Source organism: Diceros bicornis, chromosome X, assembly GCF_020826845.1.
Source record: "Diceros bicornis minor isolate mBicDic1 chromosome X, mDicBic1.mat.cur, whole genome shotgun sequence".
Taxonomy (NCBI): domain Eukaryota; kingdom Metazoa; phylum Chordata; class Mammalia; order Perissodactyla; family Rhinocerotidae; genus Diceros; species Diceros bicornis.
Genome location: NC_080781.1, coordinates 14,034,692 through 14,055,926, shown reverse-complemented (window position 1 = coordinate 14,055,926; position 21,235 = coordinate 14,034,692). Strand labels below are relative to the sequence as shown.

General features: G+C 38.7%; 1 protein-coding gene across 2 annotated transcripts in view; it reads right to left on the bottom strand.

Moving 5' to 3' along the window:
• The window catches only part of REPS2 (RALBP1 associated Eps domain containing 2), a 207,714-nt gene that overhangs the window by 79,454 nt on the left and 107,025 nt on the right, over positions 1 to 21,235 (bottom strand). For both annotated transcript variants that reach the window (XM_058535505.1, XM_058535506.1), the window contains exons 9-12: positions 16,801 to 16,895; positions 8,833 to 8,902; positions 7,292 to 7,345; positions 2,829 to 2,874 (exon numbers count right to left, since the gene is read on the bottom strand). In XM_058535505.1, the coding sequence (XP_058391488.1) occupies positions 2,829 to 2,874; positions 7,292 to 7,345; positions 8,833 to 8,902; positions 16,801 to 16,895 (265 nt within the window). The remainder of the gene's footprint in view (positions 1 to 2,828; positions 2,875 to 7,291; positions 7,346 to 8,832; positions 8,903 to 16,800; positions 16,896 to 21,235) is intronic.

The window sequence follows — 21,235 nt, the reverse complement described above, 5'->3', positions numbered from 1 at the left end:
CATGGTATTAACTGATTGCAGAACTTTTCTCCTGTTTACATGCAAATGCAATGACAGGCACATATGGAATTGGGACAGATAAACTGAGAGTAAGAATCAAATGTTCAAGGGAATATGCCACAAACGAAATTCAGGAAAGGAAAACACACATCAGTCAGATTGAGGGGTCTAGGTTGTCTTACCATGAGAAATATGGGTTTTTGGAAATTTTCAAAGCAAAAAGCCTCTTCTTAACCTTCTCCCTCAATCTCTAATAAGGCAGTAGCTAACTAGGTAACTTCTGAGACTGTAACTCCAATAATGACTTTTAAAGAAAAAGGAACTAAATAACTTGCCAAAAGTCACATGGGTAGAAAGTTACATAGCTTTGATTCAAACTCCTGTCTCTCTCTCTTTCTAAATTCCATTTTTAAAATGTTCTGATACTGCCTATGAGCCAGGGAAGAAATCTTCTGGCAGTAGCGGCTAGACTATTTATTAAAGACCTACTTATTTTCTAAATTAATTCAACTCAGTACACTAACCTATTGCTTAGGAATAGGTTTGTGGACGAGTTCCAATATGATTTTCTAAGAAGTGGATGTGTACATGTGTTTTATTCAGCTTCTCGGCTAACTTCACGTCAAAGAAGAAAATGACCTTTGAGTCAGAGATGTGTCCTAGAGACAAATTAACCTCAGAAAACTGTTCTTAGCATTTAGGTACTGTAGCGGCACTTATGAAATTAGAATCTATCAATTACTATTAAGCAACTTCAGTTCTTGGTAAAGCTGGTTTCGACATAGTGAGTTTTTATTTCCCAAATAAGCTCCTCAAGGTTTCTTTGTGGTAGTCAAGAGTTTTGTTTGTCATGCAAGGCTGCAATCTTTAATAAAGCTACCATAATGGCATGTGACATGCTCTGGGGTGGCCCCTGTAATATAACTGGCAAGACAGGCAAAGCAAAGGCATGTAGGAACTAGCAGGAAGAATGCTCTAATACTTTCAACCAGAGTAAAGGGAACTGATATGAAAGGACAACAAAGTTGTCAAATGGGAACTCTTGATTAAAAAAGGAAATTAGAGACCCTAGCTAGAAATTAAAAGAACTTTCTATGCCAGATATAGTTTTAGTGACATTTTTCACTCAAGAAACAATAATGTGTGTATGAATAATGTGTGTGTATATATTTATACACACACATATAGTTAAGCACACTATCCCATACCACATATCTCATTCCATGTTATTTCCATATATAATCTGTGTATTTATATTTTCACATGGAAATTTAACTGAATATCAAATAAGTGATACTGTAAAACTATGACTGCAACCAATTAAAATATAAATGTCCAGGGAATCAACAAAATGATGAATGCAGTAGTGTTAAAATAGTGATCTTCCCCTATTTCTATTTCTATAAAGCTTTATTATTCTAAAAACGAGGATAAAAATAATTTGATTCCCTTGGTCTCAGTAAAGACCCGTTTGAGAGCAGTGAAAATAAAAACATCCAAATTAGACTAGGAGACCAATCCCTAAAAGGATATATAAAATTTAGCCAGATATTAATAACAGAATATGTGACTATGAGATTTTATAATTTCATTCACTCTGGGAGAGAGAGGAAGTCAGCAGAAGTGAAAACTGTGAGGTTCAATTTACGGTTAACATAATACACGTTAGCAGATTTCTGCAATTCAAAGAAGGTTTTTCCTACCAAGACGACAGATAAATGCTACTATTCCTACACCCTAAAGCCAGCACAGACTAATTTATAAAAGATCCACTCATCCTTAAAAAAAAAAAAAGGATGAGTAAATGTGGTAACCATAGAGAGAAATAGTGACTATACTTTTTTTCCTCCCAAAATGAATTACTAGATCTATTGTTTAAAAAAATATGAATATAAATATCTGTACCTTCTATAAACAAGGAAACAAAACCCCAATTTGGAAAATCCAGATATAAAAGATAAACTAAGGAGTAACTCTGATTTACATGGAGACAAGATTTCCTTAAATGTCAGTATTTCAATCATATAAAATATGATCAGATTTAAATTCACTTTTTCAGGAATGTGTCTAGCAGCCAAAGGAGGAAAAAAGTCACTAAGAGCCAAAGCAAGACGTGAAACACACACATATAGTGTCCTATCTTACAGTGCAGTCTGCTGATGAAGAGTGGTCCCAACACCATTTCCCCTCTTTGATGTTCTATTAGTGTTTCAGTATTTCTCCTCGCTCCCCCCTCCTGGTGTCTGATGTCAACCACAGCTCTGCCTTACTGGCTCGCCCTCTTCTACTAGCCTCTATCCATTTAAAAACTGTGAAGATGAGAAGATGCTCTAAGATAGGATGAAATGGACCCTAAGCACTGCTTACCTGAAGCTTCAAGCCTCACTGAAATCACCATGAGCATTTTCGTTCCCTACTCTAGATTTTATCCCCCAGACTTCTTACTTTCTGGTGTTCACCTTGTCGTGATAGTAAATTTCAGTGTCAGTTACCTTTTAACCATATTTCCTTCTTTCTGAAGCTACTTCCCCCTATTTGTTATTATCCTGCAACAACTGGGACATATCACACAAGCCACTTCTACACGTCAGGTGACCAGAAAGCAGCAGCTGCCATCTTCCAGCACTAATAAACAGAGAAACTAAGAGTCTCCCCAGCAGCACTGCATGCTCCAGTCAGGTCCCTCATGATGAGTGAACTCACCCATATTCTAAGCTTCAAATCTCAAGGAAAAGGAGATTGGGGGTTGGGCTTTGGGTTGGGAGGTTTTTTCCCTAGTCAAGGACAGGGCACAAAGGGCATTAAAGCAGAAATTAAAGTAACACTACCTGGATCTTGGTCTTGCTTTGAGATTGTTGGAATCCTTAGGAGTGGCTGAAACAAAGATTAGTTGTTGTTTGCTTGGGTTTCATTTCTGCAGTTAAACAGATTTATATGCAGCACCTGGGCTAGTACAGAACACATCAACAGGTAAACAAGAGGTACAGGTGTCCATGTGGAGAACCTGACCACTTCCACATTTTCATGATTGCATAATTTTATTTCTAAAGCTAGAGGCACAATTAAAAGGAAAGAAAAACCAACATATTTTTCCTTTTGTCAGAGCACTATCTGAGAAGCCATTCTCAAATCTAAGTTGATTAATGAAGAAATTCCAGTCTAAAAAGACAATTCTCTCAAGAGGTTTTCTATTTACACAATGATTGGTTCAGATTTGACAGTTTCTTGGTCTATCGTGATAGCTTAGTAAGAGATTTTGAACCAGTCTCCCCTGAAGGCTAGGAAGAAATCTATCGGGATACACATTTTTAGATTTTCTTAAAATACACTACCAAAGCAGCATGACCACAAGAAATCAAAGCTCCCCCAAGTAAGTTGAAATGAGCTATGCAGCTTTTCCTGTAAGAGAATATTCTTGTGTCCCACGTGTCTGTGACCAAATCATACAGAGAATATTATTGAATGAAATCATTAAAATATTTTGTCAATCACACAACTTTTCCTTATCAAATTTAAATCATAAACTAACTTGCTCACTACCAACACCCACGGAGCCTACTTTCCCATCTCTAGCTGTTGGGAGCAATTAGAAACATTTACAAAAACATTAATCCTCTTTTTATGTTTTCAATCCTCTATGGAAGACACCTTTAGAAACCACTAGCTACAGTAAGGTTGTACAAATATTGCAAATTTTTCATCATAAAATGTCATAAAAATTCATAGAAAAAGTGCTACTAACTAGGAACAAGGAGAATATAGTTTGTACGTTGTTTGCACAAATTCTTCCAGAAAGAAAATGTCTCATTGCGTTATCCCATCCTCTTTTACATTGCTCCAAAGATAAAAACCCTCCTTGGTACAAAGCAACCTGAATTTATGATGATCATTAAAATCCTTGGGTTAGAAAAGCAGGGCAGAAAGGGGAGCTGAAATGCTTATAAGGCACAAAGCAAACAGGCAATACATATTCCCTTACATATGGTCAGCTGCAGGAGAGATGCGTTTCTCCCAACCTAAGCATTTTGGCTTTTGTAGTGAGAACACAGGCATCTTTCAACTTCAAACCACTGAAACGCTGCCAGAACCCTGAAAAGCACGGGGAGCCCAAGCAGCTTCAGCCCTGTCTTGCCCGTGACAGTGCACTCGCACCTGCATGTAGATGGAAAACTACTCCCCCTTCTACAAACCCCAGGCAGCAAAGGAAAGCAGCCTACGGGGAGCCTCTCCTCCAGCCAAACAGGCTGCCTTGGGGCTGCGTGGACAGTGTGACCAGACTCACCACAGAGCTGGGGGCTGCCCTCTGAGCACGCTGCCCACAGCTGGCTCCGTGCCCCTCTTCTCCCCCAGGCCCCACAGCTTTCCAGAAATACGTGGGTAGGAGAAGTCTCGGCCGTGTTAAAATACCATTCCCCAAACCAGACCGTGGTAACCGTTAATTTCTTTGTCACTTGTCATTATCTTTGTCTTTTTGCTGGGGTAGGAATGGGTGTGGAAGGAGGGGTGAGCCCTGCTGGTGAGAGATAGACAGACAGATGGGGTGAGGGTTATGGGTGAGCAGAAGAGATCAGGCCAGGAGTACTGAGGCCTAGGTGCTCCGTCTGGCCACATTACCTCTCTGAACCTCAGTTTCCTCACCTACAGAATGAAGATAATAAAAATATGGCCCCTTTCTCAAAGGGAGAGATAAGAAGGTGAAGGTACTTTGAAAACTAAATGTATTTTAGAACTACAAAGTATTACTGCTGTACAGTGCTCCTAATTTTTCAAGCTTAGAAATCTGGTTTCCAAATTTAGTTCCTTCTAGGACAGCAAAGGAGGTGCTGGTGGGAGCAGGTAATGAAAGGAGAGAACTGCTCTACCCCATAAGACCACGGAGTGACAGCAGGCCACGGGGCAGCTGCCAGAATCACCAATGGCAGTCTGAAGACTACAGGGTAAGGGCGAACAGGCCTAATACCCTCAGCATGACCTAGAGACATCAAGACAAAGATCGCAATTGTGCAGTGTGCTCTGTTGAATTAGGCTGGAATGTGATGTTAGCTAAGAAATCTATTAGACTCCATTAATATATACACCTTCAGCAATTGAGAGGGTAAGGGCATATGAAGAAATATTTAACAAGGAATACCCCCATTCCCTCATAACACTGTCCCACCCTATCTGTAACCCAACACATCATCATCTTCATCACCATTACCATTATCATCACTATTGCCACCTACTGCGGAAGAGCAGAGCAAGGAGATGCTTCTTCTTCCACCTGCAAAAATGTATCCCAAGGAGGTCTTGGTAAGTCTCCACAGGTTTTAGATCAGAAAAAGCTGGAGAACACTATTCTAGTTAAGTCTTCCATCAACCTCCAAGCCCCTGAAAAGTCAGACTCAGCATTTGAGGCATGTGAATATCTGAAAAAATGGCAAGGGCATGTTGTGTTGGAATCCAGGCAGAAGCCAACAAGAGGATCATAGCTTCTCATTTAGCTAGGAGAAGGGAAGAAAAATGACAACCTCCTAGAACACTCCAGGCATGTCATCTTTCCAGGAAAAAGAAACAGGATAAGAGGGCAAGCATGAAGTTTAATTCTCCGAAAGGCAGCAACTCAACTGAGGTGAACTGCCCACGTGGCATAGACAGCCATCCAGAATTAGAAACTACCATCTTGAAACTCTAGTGTCTCTGGCTGGAAATTCAAACATCCCCCGAGGAAAGGGAGTATTAAATATATTTTCAGACGAGGGATTTCCTCATACCCACTCCAAAAAGGGGCAGCAGTGGGAAGAACAAATAAGAAACCACATAGCATGCCCCCAGGCAGAATGTGAAACAAATTCAGATGTACTTCACACAGTGTGGCAGACCCTGAGAGGTTCTGTCTGGTGATGCCATGCCCTATTCAACGAAGGAATGGTAAAAATGACATCTACAGCTCATGCCCCAAAGAAAACATGATGCTCGTGGAAAAAACAGGAAGAGTCATTAGCCTCAAAGGCTGCTGAAGAAGCACCAATTTAACTCTCCACATTTAAACAGCTTTTACTAATACCATGAAATGAAGTTTACAAAAACTGGGATGCACCTACTACTTTAGCTCCAGAAATTAGAGTTGGAAAGAACCTACCTCAGGTGTTTGTCCTACACAAATAGAGCATTTCCCCCCTACAATGAAGAAACCCGAATTAGTTTCAAAGCCAAAACTAGGCTTGAGAATTCCTACCACTTTTGGAGTCATGGTTGATCTACTATCTTAATTTTCTATTTCTTAACATCACCTTCTAGAGGTAGCGGTTCCCAAAATAGGCTGTGCATCAGAGTCACCTGAGGGGCTGCCTAAAAATACAGATTCTTAGGCCTCATCACTGAAATCAATCATATATTCTCATTCATATTTATTCTCTCTCTCTCTCTCCCCTCACTCCTTCCTCTCTCTCTACTCCTCTCTCTTTTAAACTTTGAATGAACTTGGTGTTTGGGAAATATTGTACTATAGTATAAGCCTCAATGTTATATCGATTCCTTTGTTCTAACTTTAAAGAAATAAGCCTGGGATGACAGCTAGCTAACAAAAACAAACATGATTTACTTATTAAATATTAAGAGAGATAACAATAAAAGAGAAAGCAGCAACGTCTTTCATGTCCTCATAACCAGAGCTCCAAATAGTAACCCCTTCCCTAGCCAGTCTGTTTGTAACTAGGTTCATCTGGATTCAATGATGGCTCCATCGAGAGCTGAGGAGACAGGCCTGGCCATCTCTACCATTCACAGATACAGTTCCGACTCTCCAAGAACCTGGGCAAACACCTTTTATTTTTCTCCTCGGAATCCACTTCATGTATAAGCACATTTACTTACCTTCCTGGTGGTGAAGTATAATGAAAATATTTGAGATTTTTGCTTTGGAAATGGGAAATTTCAACTGTGGGCCTCCAGTTGGTCTACCTCATCAGCTCCTTACACTTCACAGAAACCACAATGGCTCGCTGAAATCTTCTCAACTCCAAGCCTCCCCAATTTTACACTTAGTAACAATGAGACTCTAAATTCAAACTGAGTGGCCCTTTCAGTGAAACCTGAATTTGGAATTTAAAAAGAAATCACCCTCTTCTCATAACTGAAAAGAGGGAAAGGGTAAAAAAAGCCAAAAGGTTTCTTTGTAATAAGACACAAGACAAATATTTAGAGAGAAATATACACACTAACACAGGTGTACCAATCTTCTACTCATTGAAATTATTTTTTTAATTAGAAATAATTACATAAAAAATATATTAAAATGGTTTTCTCCTACCTGGATCCTCGGACATGTCCTTTGGTAAGGCTTCATCCACAGTACTTTTCAAAGCTGGCAGTGTTTGGTTTCGTTTTTAAAGAACAAGAAAGAGAGGAGAAAAGAAAAGAAAAACTATAAAATTTTATTTCTGAAGCACATTACATTAAAACAAAGAATCCCTAGTCATCACCTAAGAAACTAGTGTTATAAACCTCTTTAAGTTGCTATAGCACTTACTAAAACAATAAAGACCTCCTAAAGCACGGAAATAGGTTCTCCTCCTACAGAGAACAAAGCACTATTTTCAACTTTCCAGAGAGTGCTTCTAGTGGCGAGGAGGAGAATTACCAAGAAGTATCAGGAATTTCCCCCTTCCATTCCTGACATCCAGACCAACTACATCAGAATCTCTCTGAGAGTGAGACCCAGGCTTCAGCATTTTTAGAGCTCACCCAGTTATTCCAATGTGCAGTCAAGGCTAAGACCCACTAGTCAAGAAAGTGATTCGAGTACACACTGCTGCAGACAATGTCCAGTTCTGCCTGCCTCTCTGGAGCAAATATTTAAATAGCATGCAATTACTGTTTCCTAATGGAAAACTTATTTTTCATGTTTAACTCCCATACAAAGCTGCATCAATGGCAGGTCTCAACAATAAAGCCTAAAATAGCTTCACTGATTTTTAGTCCCTTCAGATAAGCCTCTCATTCATGGTTAGTGAATCAATATCAGATAAGAGAAGAAATACTGGCTTGAGATTTAGAAAATCTTGATTCTTATCTCCACTCTTTTTCTTACTAAGCAAATGATTCATACTGCCTGAACTTCAGTTTACTCACCTCTAAATTTTAGGTGATAAAACATACCAGCCTCCATTCAGTTTTGTGAGGACTGAAGAAGACAGTGTATGAGGAAAAACTTGGTAGATTATAAAGTATTATAGAGAAGTATGGAGCAGGGGAGGGTTCCTCCTGCTCTTCTAGATACCCCCGGGCCAACTCATCTCTGTGTTTGATGTTAGCTATAACATGGAACACTGTGCTGCACTGCTTCTCATCCACCCAGTTAAGATACACAAATTGTTGCTGGGCTCCAGGTCACAGCCCCATACCCACAAAGTCACAGGGAATAAAGCCCAGGGACAGAAACTCTCCACAGAAGATAACTTCCTCCTGGATTAGACCCGTGTACACATGTGCATTTATATTGATGTTCTAGGATCACATCTGCCAACACAAAATGTTAAGCTCTCAATTCTTTCAGCTTCCAGTCATCTCCTAGTTAGTACGACCAGATTCCAATGTAAGGTGTCAGAGTAGCCTGAGGGTCAGCAGTAAGTAAGGGGCCAATGAGTGGGGGGGCTTTGGACACTCAAGCTCTTGTTACCACATTATGACATATATTTTTGTGACAACAATTTGAACTACTTAATTCATCCAAATGTTTTCATATACTGAGAACTGTCCTCATATGCTCTAGAAGCCAGCCATTGCAAGAGAAGCAGATAAAGAAACATAGGTAGAATGTTCCTAAAGGAAGAAAACTCTTTCTTATCATACCTTGTTTGTCATCACCAGTCACATCTTGGGTAGGGACAGGAAAGTCAGCCATGTCTTTAATAGATAGCTTCTTAGAAAAGAAAAGTAAATCAATTATATGAGTTGGAATGAAAATTAAGTGATGTGCATATATGATGAAAATGTTTTAAAAGCTATATATCTTGCCAATATTTCTGTCTTCAGTAAACCCTGACATTTAATACATTTTTTTTAGGTTCCTAGTGAGATATAAGTTAATTTGTATTGAAAAATTTATATGCACAGAGGGAAAAAACAATTCAGATTGAGGCATATGTATAGATTGCATTAAATCTGAATCCAGTGTGGGATTCAGAGAACCATGTAGCATCTGCCCATTCAGTCAAGAACAAACCTGTACTTTATGTACTTTTTCACAAGCAGAGAGAAGTTCTGACAAGTGGCCCCATAATGTGGGTATTTGCTAGATCTGTTATGCAGAGGGTGTTCAACCTTGATTCAAATAGCCTCCTTGTCATGGAATAAGGGAATTTTATTGATGAGCAAAACAAAATTTTCTCCTAACTCCCTTATGGGGGAAGTCTTCACCTATACTAATAAGATGAATACCCAAATTGATCAAATATTGATTAGTTTAAAATTCTCTTTAAAATCTACTTACTATAAATTTATTTCTTATAAACTCTCAAGTAACATGCACTCTAAGACATCTGATAAGATTAAAGAATAATATATATTCATATTTCCTATATATATATAAACAAATTCTGGAAAGATATATAAAAATTGAAGGTAGATGGGGAAAGGGATTGGAGGAGGACTTGTCGCTATATGCCTTTTGATATACTTTTTATTTTAAACATATTCAAAAAATTCAAATAAAGATAAATTTTTTTTATTGATGTTTTAATGGTTTCTAACATTGTGAAATTTTTGGGTTGTACATTTTTGTTTGTCCATCACCATGTATGTGACTCCCTTCACCCCTTGTGCCCACCCCCCACCCCCACTGCCCCTGGTAACCACAGTCCAGTTTTCTCTGTCCATGTGTTGGTTTCTATTCCACATATGAGTGAGATCATACAGTGTTTGTCTTTCACTTTCTGGCTTATTTCACTTAACATAATACGCTCCAGGCCCATCCATGTTGTTGCAAATGGGACGATTTTGTCTTTTTTTATGGCTGAGTAGTATTCCATTGTATATATATACCACATTTTCTTAATCCAGTCGTCAGTCGAGGGACACTTAGGTTGCTTCCACTTCTTGGCTATGGTGAATAATGCTGCAATGAACATAGGGGTGCATAAGCCTCTTTGGATTGTTGTTTTCAGGTTCGTTGGATAGATTCCCAGTAGTGGGATGGCTGGATCATAGGGCATCTCTATTTTTAATTCTTTGAGGAATCTCCATACCGTTTTCCATAGAGGCTGCACCAATTTGCATTCCCACCAACTGTGTATGAGGGTTCCTGTTTCTCCACATCCTCTCCAACATTTGTTGTTTTTTGTCTTGGTGATTATAGCCATTCTAACGGGCATGAGGTGGTATCTTAGTGTTGTTTTGATTTGCATTTCCCTGATGATTAGTGACGTTGAGCATCTTTTCATGTGCCTATTGGCCATCTGTATATCTTCCTTGGAGAAGTGTCTGTTCATTTCCTCTGCCCATTTTTTGATCGGGTTGTTTGTTTTTTTGTTGTTCAGTTGTGTGAGTTCTTTATATATTATGGAGATCAACCCCTTGTCAGATGTATGTTTTGCAAATATTCTCTCCCAGCTGGTTGGTTGTCTGTTCATCTTGATTCTGGTTTCATTAGTCTTATAAAGCTCTTTAATCTGATAAAGTCCCACTTGTTCATTTTTTCTTTAGTTTCCCTAGTCTGGGTAGGCATGTCATCCGAAAAGATTCCTTTAAAACCAATGTCAAATAGTGTTTTGCCTATATTTTCTTCTATGAGTTTTATAGTTTCAGGTCTCACCTTCAGGTCTTTGATCCATTTTGAGTTAATTTTTGTGAATGGCGATAGCACATGGTCCACTTTCATTCTTTTGCATGTGGCTGTCCAGTTTTCCCAACACCATTTATTGAAGAGACTTTCCTTTCTCCATTGCATGTTCTTAGCACCTTTGTCGAAAATTAGCTGTCCGTATATGTGTGGTTTTATTTCTGGGCTTTCAATTCTGTTCCATTGATCTGTGTGTCTGTTTTTGTACCAGTACCATGCTGTTTTGATTACTATTGCTTTGTAGTATGTTTTGAAGTCAGGGATTGTGATGCCTCCTGCTTTGTTCTTTTTTCTTACGATTGCTTTAGCTATTCGGGGTCTTTTGTTGCCCCATATAAATTTTAGTATTCTTTTTTCTATTTCTGTGAAGAACGTCATGGGGATTCTGATTGGGATTGCATTGAATCTGTAGATTGCTTTAGGTAATATAGACATTTTAACTATGTTTATTCTTCCAATCCACGTGCATGGGATATCTTTCCATTTCTTTATGTCATCATGGATTTCTTTCAATATGTAGTTCTCATTGTATAGGTCCTTCACCTCCTTGGTAAGATTTATTCCTAGGTATTTTATTCTTTTTGATGCAATTGTAAATGGTATTATCTTTTTGAGCTCTCTTTCTGTTAGTTCATTATTAGCATACAGAAATGCAACTGATTTTTGTAGATTGATTTTGTACCCTGCAACTTTGCTGTAGTTGTTGATTGTTTCTAACAGTTTTCCAACAGATTCTTTAGGGTTTTCTATATATACAATCATGTCATCTGCAAATAGTGAGAGTTTCACTTCTTCGTTACCTATTTGGATTCCTTTTACTCCTTTTTCTTGCCTAATTGCTCTGGCCAAAACCTCCAGTACTATGTTGAACAGGAGTGGTGAGAGTGGGCAGCCCTGTCTCGTTCCTGTTCTCAGAGGAATGGCTTTTAGTCTTTCCCTGTTGAGTATGATGTTGGCTGTGGGTTTGTCATATATGGCCTTTATTATGTTGAGGTATTTTCCTTCTATTCCCATTTTATTGAGAGTTTTTATCATAAATGGATGTTGTATCTTGTCAAATGCCTTCTCTGCGTCTATTGAGATGATCATGTGGTTTTTATTCTTTGTTTTGTTGATGTGATGTATCACGTTGATTGATTTGCGGATGTTGAACCATCCCTGCGTCCCTGGTATAAATCCCACTTGATCATGGTGTATGATCTTTTTAATGTATTGTTGTATTCGGTTTGCCAATATTTTGTTGAGGATTTTTGCATCAATGTTCATCAGCGATATTGGCTTGTAATTTTCTTTCTTTGTATTGTCTTTGTCTGGTTTTGGTATCAGGGTGATGTTGGCCTCGTAGAATGATTTAGGAAGTGTTCCATCTTCCTCTATTTTTTGGAATAGTTTGAGAATAAAGATAAATTTTTAAGCTTAAAGAAAGTAGGGTAAATTCCTGAAGCTATTTGGTGCTCCAAAAGATTAGTTTACCTCACAGAATCTGAATAACCCCAGAAGGATAAGCAGTACTTCTGTTTTTAAACTGTTTCAAAGCATAGAGTTACAGTACTGCTAGGTGGTAACCAGATCTAGGATTTGACAATCCTCAAGCAGGTCATTCCTGGCATTACAATGAAGCCTCCAGAAGTAATTTTCTATTCAAAGTCTACTATCTCCAATAGAACACAGAATGTATCTTAACAGTGCCTTTCTTTCATTTTCTTCTCCCACCTGGATTATAAATCAGATCCTTAGTAGAAGAAAATGATTTAGGAGTAGAAAATGTTGATAAAAAGAAACAGAAAAAACACTGTTGAAAGAAATTTTAAAAATCTAAATAAATGGAAAGACATCCCATGCCCATGGGTTGGAAGACTTAATATTGTTAAGATGGCAATAATCCCCCAATTCATCTATAGATTCAATGCAATCCTTCTCGCTTTTTTGCAGAATTTGACCAGCTGGTACTAAATTTCATATGGAAATACAAGGGACCCAGAACAGCAAAAATATACTTGAAAAAGAAGAACGAAGTTGAAAGACTCACACTTCCCAATTTCAAAACTTACCGCAAGATTACAGTAATCAAGACAGTGTGGTACTAGCATAATGACAGACACATAGATCAATGGAATAAAATTGAGAATCCATAAATAAACCCTTATATTTATGGACAATTGATCTTCAACAAGGGTACAAAACGATTCAATGGAGGAAAACTGTCTTTTCAATAAATGATGCTGGGACAACTGGATACCCATATACAAAAGAATGAAGTTGGATCCCTTCCTCACAGCATACAGAAAAATTAACTCAAAATGAATCATAGACCTAAATGTAAGACCTAAAACTATAACGCTCTTAGAAGAAAACAGGAGTAAATCTTCATGATCTTATATTAGGCAATGGTTTCTTTTGTGTGTGTGTGTGTGTGTGTGTGTGTGTGTGAGGAAGATCAGCCCTGAGCTAACATCCGTGCTAATCCTCCTCTTTTTGCTGAGGAAGACCAGCTCTGAGCTAACATCTATTGCCAATCCTCCTCTTTTTTTTTTTCCCCCCCAAAGCCCCAGTAGATAGTTGTATGTCATAGTTGCATATCCTTCTAGTTGCTGTATGTGGGACGCGGCCTCAGCATGGCCGGACAAGCAGCGCATCGGTGCACACCCGGGATCCGAACCCGGGCCGCCAGTAGTGGAGCGCGCGCACTTAACCACTAAGCCGTGGGGCCGGCCCCAGGCAATGGTTTCTTAGATAGGACACCAAAAGCACAAGCAACAAAAGAAAAAATAGATAAATTTAACTTCATCAAAATAAAAAACATTTGTGTTGCAAAGGACACTATCAAGAAAGGGAAAAGAAAAAACAAAGAAAGAAAATACTTGCAAATTATATATCCAATAAAGGACTTATATCCAGAATATATAAGGAACACTTACAACTCAATAATAAACAATCCAATTTATAAACGGACAAAGGATTGAACAGACACTTCACCAAAGAAGATTTACAAATGGCTAATAAGCACACGAAAAGATGTTCAACATCATTAGTCATCAGGAAATTCAAATCAAAACCACAATGAGACACCACTTCACTCCCACTAGGATGGCTAAAATCAAAAAAGACAGACAATAACAAGTGTTAAGAAGGATGTGAGGAAACTGGAACCCTCATACATTACTAGTGGAGGAATGTAAAATGATGCAGCTGCTTTGGAAAGCAGTTTGGTAGTTCCTCAAAAAGGTAAACACAAGTTACAATATGATCCAATAATTCCACTCCTAGGTATATACTTAAGAGAACTGAAAACAGATGTTCACACAAAAACTTGTACATGAATGTTGATAGCAGCATTTCTTCCAATAGCCCAAAAGTGGAAACAAACCAATGTCTGTCAACTGAGGAATGAACAAACAAAATGTGGTATCCATACAACGGAATGCTATTCAGCAATAAAAAGAAATGAAGCATTGATACATGCTACGTGAATGAACTTTAAAACATTATACTACGTGACAGAAGCCAGTCACAAAAGACCACATATTGTATGACTCTATTTATATGAAATGTGCAGAATAGGCAAATTCAGAGACAGAAGATAGATTAGTGATTACCAGAAGCTGGGGGGAGGAGGGAATAGTGAATGACTACTAACTAGGCTTTCTTTTTAGAGTGATGAAAATGTTCTAAAATTAAACTACAGTGATGGTTGCACAACTCTGTTAATATACTAAAAACCACTGAATTGTATACTTTAGATGAGTACGGTATATGAATTATATCTCAAAGTTGGTTAAAAAAGAACGAAATCCAGTAATCTAAGAAACATTGCTAAAAAGGAATATACCTGAAATTATAATCTTTAATTCTTGATAGAAATAAGTACATGGTCACAGCTCTGCTGTCTCTAGAAAAAGGTATACTTCTGAGCAAACTTCTCATGTCCTGAATCAGCTACAGCTTCATTCACAACACAAACACCTATACGGAGTCATCCTCACAGGGCTGATACCAAGATCTACTTTAATCTCTCTTGAATGCACGCATGGAGTTTAAAGATTGGTAAAAATAACAATGAATAAAATCATCTAAAAGAACACAAAATATTTAATCATTCTGGCCTATACTTTTTGAATGGCAAACCATCAATTAATCTTATTACTTTGCCCCTGAATTCTGTTTATTACATCATTAACGAAAAGCACCTCACCCCTGAAAATCATTGTTTTGTTGGGAAAGAGTTTGTTGTTGTTGTTGTTGTTGTTGTTGTTGTTCTTTTGCTTTCTTGTTTGGACCGGGCAAAGCAAAGACCAGGTAGCTTTTAACCCGTTCCCCCACCTCCGCAAAAGAGCCAGTGAAAGTATACAAAAGTATATAAAACCAGCTGCACATAATGTCCATAAAGGTGAGTATCCATAATGTCATCAAGGACATCAGAGTGTGTGCATGTGTGTGTATGTGCACATGCAAGTGCTTAAAAATATCTCCATTTCCAGACTTCATAGTCACCTGTATATGTGCTCCTTTCCTTTCAGACAGATGATAAATGACTACATGGGGGAAAGCAACATGAGTCAGTAATTAATTTCTCCAAAACAATAGTATTATTTGTCTCTGTTGGAAGGGCAAAGACTATCTGATACCACAGCAAGTTGGAACAAAACGTTTATCTAGGAAGAATAAGAATTTGTGGCATTTTTTAGTAAATTACCTAACAACCTCATAATTTTACACAAGCAGAGGGACTCATAGCAAAAAAAAAAAAAACAAACAAAAAAACAGGGCAACTGCATAAGAGAGCCGTAAAGGTGTCTGTCCTAGCTTGACAGACAACCTCTCCAGACACTGCCAGCAGCCCCAGAGTATACTGAGGGCCAAGAAAAGTGGCTAACTATTGTATCTGCTTCTCCATCATACACATTCTGCAGAAAAAGACATTTAAAAAGCCAAAATTCTTCAAATGTACATCTATCACTCCTCCTGAAATCACTTTTCTTTTTATCTTTTTCCCATGAGTGGAAATCTGCTGAGCAAAGTAACATGGAGGCTACGACTCAAAGAAAGAGTAGCAGAGAGGCCCAGAGAGACGTTATCAGAGCGAGCACTGCAGAAGCAGGCTTGATTCGCTCATAGAGGACGTCATCTACAACACAGAGTCTAGGCATGAGAGGTCCCTGGGAAAGAATAAATAATCATGCACAGTGACAAGAAATGAAAGAAATGGTCCTATATCCTGTCTTTGACCTCTATCATCTTGCAATGGTTTTAACTGGGGTCAGAGGACTATAATAGGAGCACATGAATAAACCTCTATTTATTAAACATTTCCAGATTTTTTTTGGATGGGAACAGCAGATATCATAAGTTGGCATCGTAGCAATCATAATGGTGATGGTGATGATAGTGCTGATATTAACAATAACCATAACAACTCCTATTTATTGATGCATACCGAAGGACCACTAGCACCTGGCTAAGCCCTTACATCAGAGGCCGACCACTGTGGGAATTCTCTGAGTTTCTCTTGGGGATCATCCAAATCAGTCTTCATTTGATCCAAAAGTTAAAACGCTGAGGGAGAAGGCAGCTTTGAATGTGATCTGGGGCCCTCATATATAGCTCCCAAACCTCCTCTCAAAACTGTTCTGCTTCATTATACCCTGTGAATACTCAGCTACTAAAAAGATAACTTTACAGAACTAAAGCTTGGTTAAAGTAAATAACTTGGCTAGCATTTTTCTGGCTTAGTTTGGCTATACCTATTTAAATACTTCTAGAAGGTCAAGAGACTACTTTGCTTATTTTACCAAATCTAGTTTTAGAGAGAAAAGAAAAAGAAATAATTATAGATATATCTAGTGTCTAGATTTGAAAAGCTGAGCCTCAAAGTAAGTACTAAATATGAAGAGAAAATGCTATGAAAGTGGATTTTCCAAACATAGGCTAATGGATTTAATTCTACACACATCCTTACTTATTAATATATGAAGATCTTTTACCTCCATCCGACTCAAGTCCCGGGGTTGTTGGTTTGCTGGCATTGACTCAGAATAAGAATCAAATAACGCACACTCCCACTTGGGCTTAGGAAAGGCTAAGAAGAAACAAAAAGAATACATAAGAATATATGCTATAGTCATAGTGAGCATTATTTCCTATCAGCTTTTCTGTGCTTGCTCAATACAACAAAATCAGTTAGCGCCTATATAATAGTTGTGGCACTAATCATGCTGAGGTAGTATTTTAAGTTCTTTACATATATAACTTAGTACTTCTATTATGTCCATTTTACACATGATGAAACTGAGGAGCAGGGAAGTTAAGCACCTTACTCAAGGTCACATAGCTGGAAAATGGAAGAGCAGGGACGTGAACTGTCAGCAGTCCTGCTGGAGGGTCCACGCTCTCAGCATTTCACGTTGTAGCAGGGTAGCTGTTTTCCACATTAACCATCACTATCACAATACTTAAGTTTTAACTATGCTACTAGCATCATTTTTAAATGGCAGTAACTATGGTGATAGTTTTAACACTATAAAACACTAAGGAAATACTTCATTTTAGCTATTGTTGTTGGAAGTAAACAAACAAGATCTTATAATGATATGTGCCCAAGAAAACTTGATGAAATATTCATTTCTTTTGGTCAGCAGGAATAACAAAAATAAGAGCACAAGTTCTTGCTGATTCACAACAAGGAAATAAGAATCACATTATGGGTTTCTTCTGACACGGAACAGTGATGAGGGCTTTAGTTGGGTAGCTGAGTGGATCAGCAAAAGGAAAAATCACGCTACTTGGTAAGCTAATACTTAACACTGACGCTACTTCTTAGAAGCGGATTCTGTTTCACCACTTTGTCACCAAGTAATTAAGAAAGAAATGTCTCAACAACTAGAAAATTTGTCAATATTCCAAAGAGGAAAGGCAGATTGGGGTAGACAATAAACAGAAGCTACAAATCAAATCTGTCAAGACCAGCTATTAAGAAATCAAAATTTTAATGCAATGTTTAAAAAAAATTTTTGAATCAAATGTTAAAAATAGATTGGCATTGTTTTTAATTCTTTCTCAACCTCCCACCCCCACCAGAGTTTGAAATGCCAACTTCCCTCTACAGTAAAGTACTGGCCACTGAGTAACAGCTACCACATGCAGTTGAGTACAAGCACCTTAAATTGCTCATTTGCTTACTTTGCTCTGAATTTCACAGATATCAGGTGGGGCAAATCGTGGGCCCTGGTGATTTTTCTGACTATACCAGGTGATCTCACTCTTTCCTTGGTAAAAACTCAGCAAAACACCTTTCCAAGTACCATTCCTCAATCCAGGCCCAAGAGCAGTTTTAACCAAAATAAGATTTCTTCTTCTAGTTTACCAATAAGTGATCTGACTGGAACTACATGACTAATGCCTTATCATGAGGGGGTCTTGCTGTGTAGAAAGGAAAAACTTTCAAAAACTACAAATGCCATCAATTAACTGCTAATCTCTGTATAGCATGTCCCCATCTCTCCACCTCCACTGTCACCTCCCCAGTGCCAGCCCCCCTCAGCTCCTGACTAGACTACTGCCATAACCTGGTCTTTCAGTTTCCACCCTTGCGTGATCGTTTCAAACAGCAAATCTCATTGTGCCACTTCCCTGCTTAAAACACGTCAACATCATTGCCCATGATTTGTTCCCCACCTTCCTCTTCAGCCTCCTCCCCAGCCCCTCCAGTCCTGGCTCTTTGCACGCCAGCCACTGTGGCCTGAACTTTATATACGTCCCAGGCTCCAAGCCCTTCCCAGGGCCTCTGCAGCATACTTGCTGTCCCCCTCTGCCCAGAGCCCACTCTTCCCCCTTCTTCACCTCCGTAGCCCTTAGCTCATGCTTCACATCTCAGTTGAAACATTTAAGAAGTCTTCCCTAAGGTCATGCACCCTCTTGCTGTGGCTGTACTTCCCCTTCATAGCACCTATCACTGGCTCCAATTATGCATACATGAGTTTATTTAACATCAATCCTCTAACTACCAGCAAGTTCCATGATGATAAGAACTCTTTTACACAGTATTCTGACCACAGGAAATAACATGGTGCCTCTCACATATTAAAGCATTCAATAAATATTTTTAACAAACCATACGGTAAAAATCTACATCAGAATCCACCCAGTCACCTAGGCAGGAAAATATCAAAAGGCCCATGAGTAAACCACCAAATAATCCAACTTTTTCTTCCAACTCTGCCCCTTAATTTTCAGTGTTAGAGAAAAAATCAGATACAACAATTCTTGTTTCATTATGTTATTGAAAAAAATAAAAGGTTGTCTAGTTGTGAACGCATGATGGTATCAACCAAATTTACACTCTTCACCAATCTTGTCAAAAACTGGATTAGATTTTTTTTAAAAGACTAAATATAGATCAATTAGAAAAATGTTGGAACAAGAGCTAAGCTTTTAAAAAAGCCAAATGGGATACCTAAAATGAACAGAACCAGTCACATTTCACAAAATCTAAAAGCAGAGAAGACCTAGACAGTTTTGGCCATTTTCTTGAGCTGTATACAAAGATAAACATGGGTGATAAAGCATTAAATGTTAACTGCTAAACCCCCAGGGTTTGCCTAAAATATAGTATCACTGAGTTTGACGGGGTTTTATGAGATCTCTCATGTTTTTTATTAGAACTATATAATTATTATTTAAGATTAATCCCGCAAGCTCTGGAAATGATGTGCGATATTTCTTTAATTGAAGGGTATGTGATGGATTCTTCAGTTGTTTCTGTATAAATGCATGCTGACAGCCTCCATAAAAGACCAGGAAGAAACAAGGGGCTTCATTCCAAATGAAAGGAGATGCCTCTTGACCAGCGCTCTATTTTATACACGCCCCCCTCTACTAGGCACAAGCAAGGCAAAAGCAGCCATTTGCAGCAGTAAAGGAATCAAGAGGCTACTTCTCTTCTGTTTCCATACTTTTTATGCGGGGCTTTCAGATTTTTAAAAATTTTATCAGTGACTTTTGAAACAGCCCACGAAACACTTGGACACCTACAAAGTGACTTCTCAAACAAGGAGTCAAGACACCTGGCACAGGTTCCATGGCCATCCCGCATCAGAACAATAAAACAGCATTAATCAAGACCCAAAAGTGGAAAGCTAAGTGTGAGCATGAGAGATGATGTTACCCAGGACTCTCCCCTGGGCTCACAAGAAGAAAGAGTGAGGGTATTAAATAAAACTAAATAGCCATGGAGCAGACCTTGGCCCTTTGGTCAGCTGTTCATCCCCATTAGAGAGAGACAAAGCCCCACGTGGTCTCGCTCCCAGGAGAAGGGGTTCCTGGATGACCCCGCACTGACTTGGTTATGGGAGCCATGTAGTTGCCAAGATAGCCTCAGGAATGTTAGCACTTCTTTGCCTCAATCCAGGATCAACAGAGTGAGAGAAAGAAACGAGAGAGAGATAAAGATGGAAAGATAGACACCAAAGAGGAAATAGAGCAGTTTGTCATGCTGCCCAATTGCAAACTAGTTCCTGGGACCCATGAAGGTCTCCCCAAGCCTGTAAGGAAGGGTAGCAGGCTGGAGTTACAGCCTGCTGTAGTCAGACAGCAGCTATTAGCCAAGTCTGAGCTCTGAAATGAGTAGTAGCTTTTGCTCTCTGAACCCTCCCCTTCACACATTTTATGGGGGTATTTGGGGAAGATCCCAGAATGGGTCACTCTTCCCCAAACATGTTTACCTGTCACCAGCACCAGCCACATACTTGGTCTCTTCACTTTGCTTGAGCCTCTACACCCACCTCCCCACAACCTAATACAGAAGGTGACAGACTTTTTATTTAAGAGTCAGAGACCCCAAGACTGACTGACATAGTCATTGGCCACTTTGAATCTAGTGTCGTTATGAAAAGGAGACAAGACAAGATAATCTAAGGCCTTTTCCAGATCTAACCACAAAATTTATACTCTATTAATGACTAATCACATTTTCTTTAGACACTGCTCCATTTTGCCAATAATCATCCATGACTAAGCTCTCATGTTTCTAAGAGACTTTCCCTAAAAAGTGAGAAAGGTTGTTGAAAGCATCAGTTGTTTCTGGACCCTTTCAATGGAAGCTACACTTCTCTGAGTAACAGAAATCAGATCACTGCCCACTGCCTTTGAAAAGGGCAAGAGACATTATTAATTCTTCCAATCATCCAAAAGAATTGATACAAATGTTGGACTCACCATAACTCTTTCCTATCCAAAGGGTTTGGGAGTAACTGTTTTATTAAGGAGAAAGACAAAGAGAGTTCTATTCCAACCTTCCGGTGTGCTGAAATGTTCTATATCTTTATCTGATTGCAGTTACATGGTATAGACATATGTAAAAATTCATCGAGTGTACATTTAAGATTGCAGCACATCACACATTTCATTGCATGTAATCTTTTA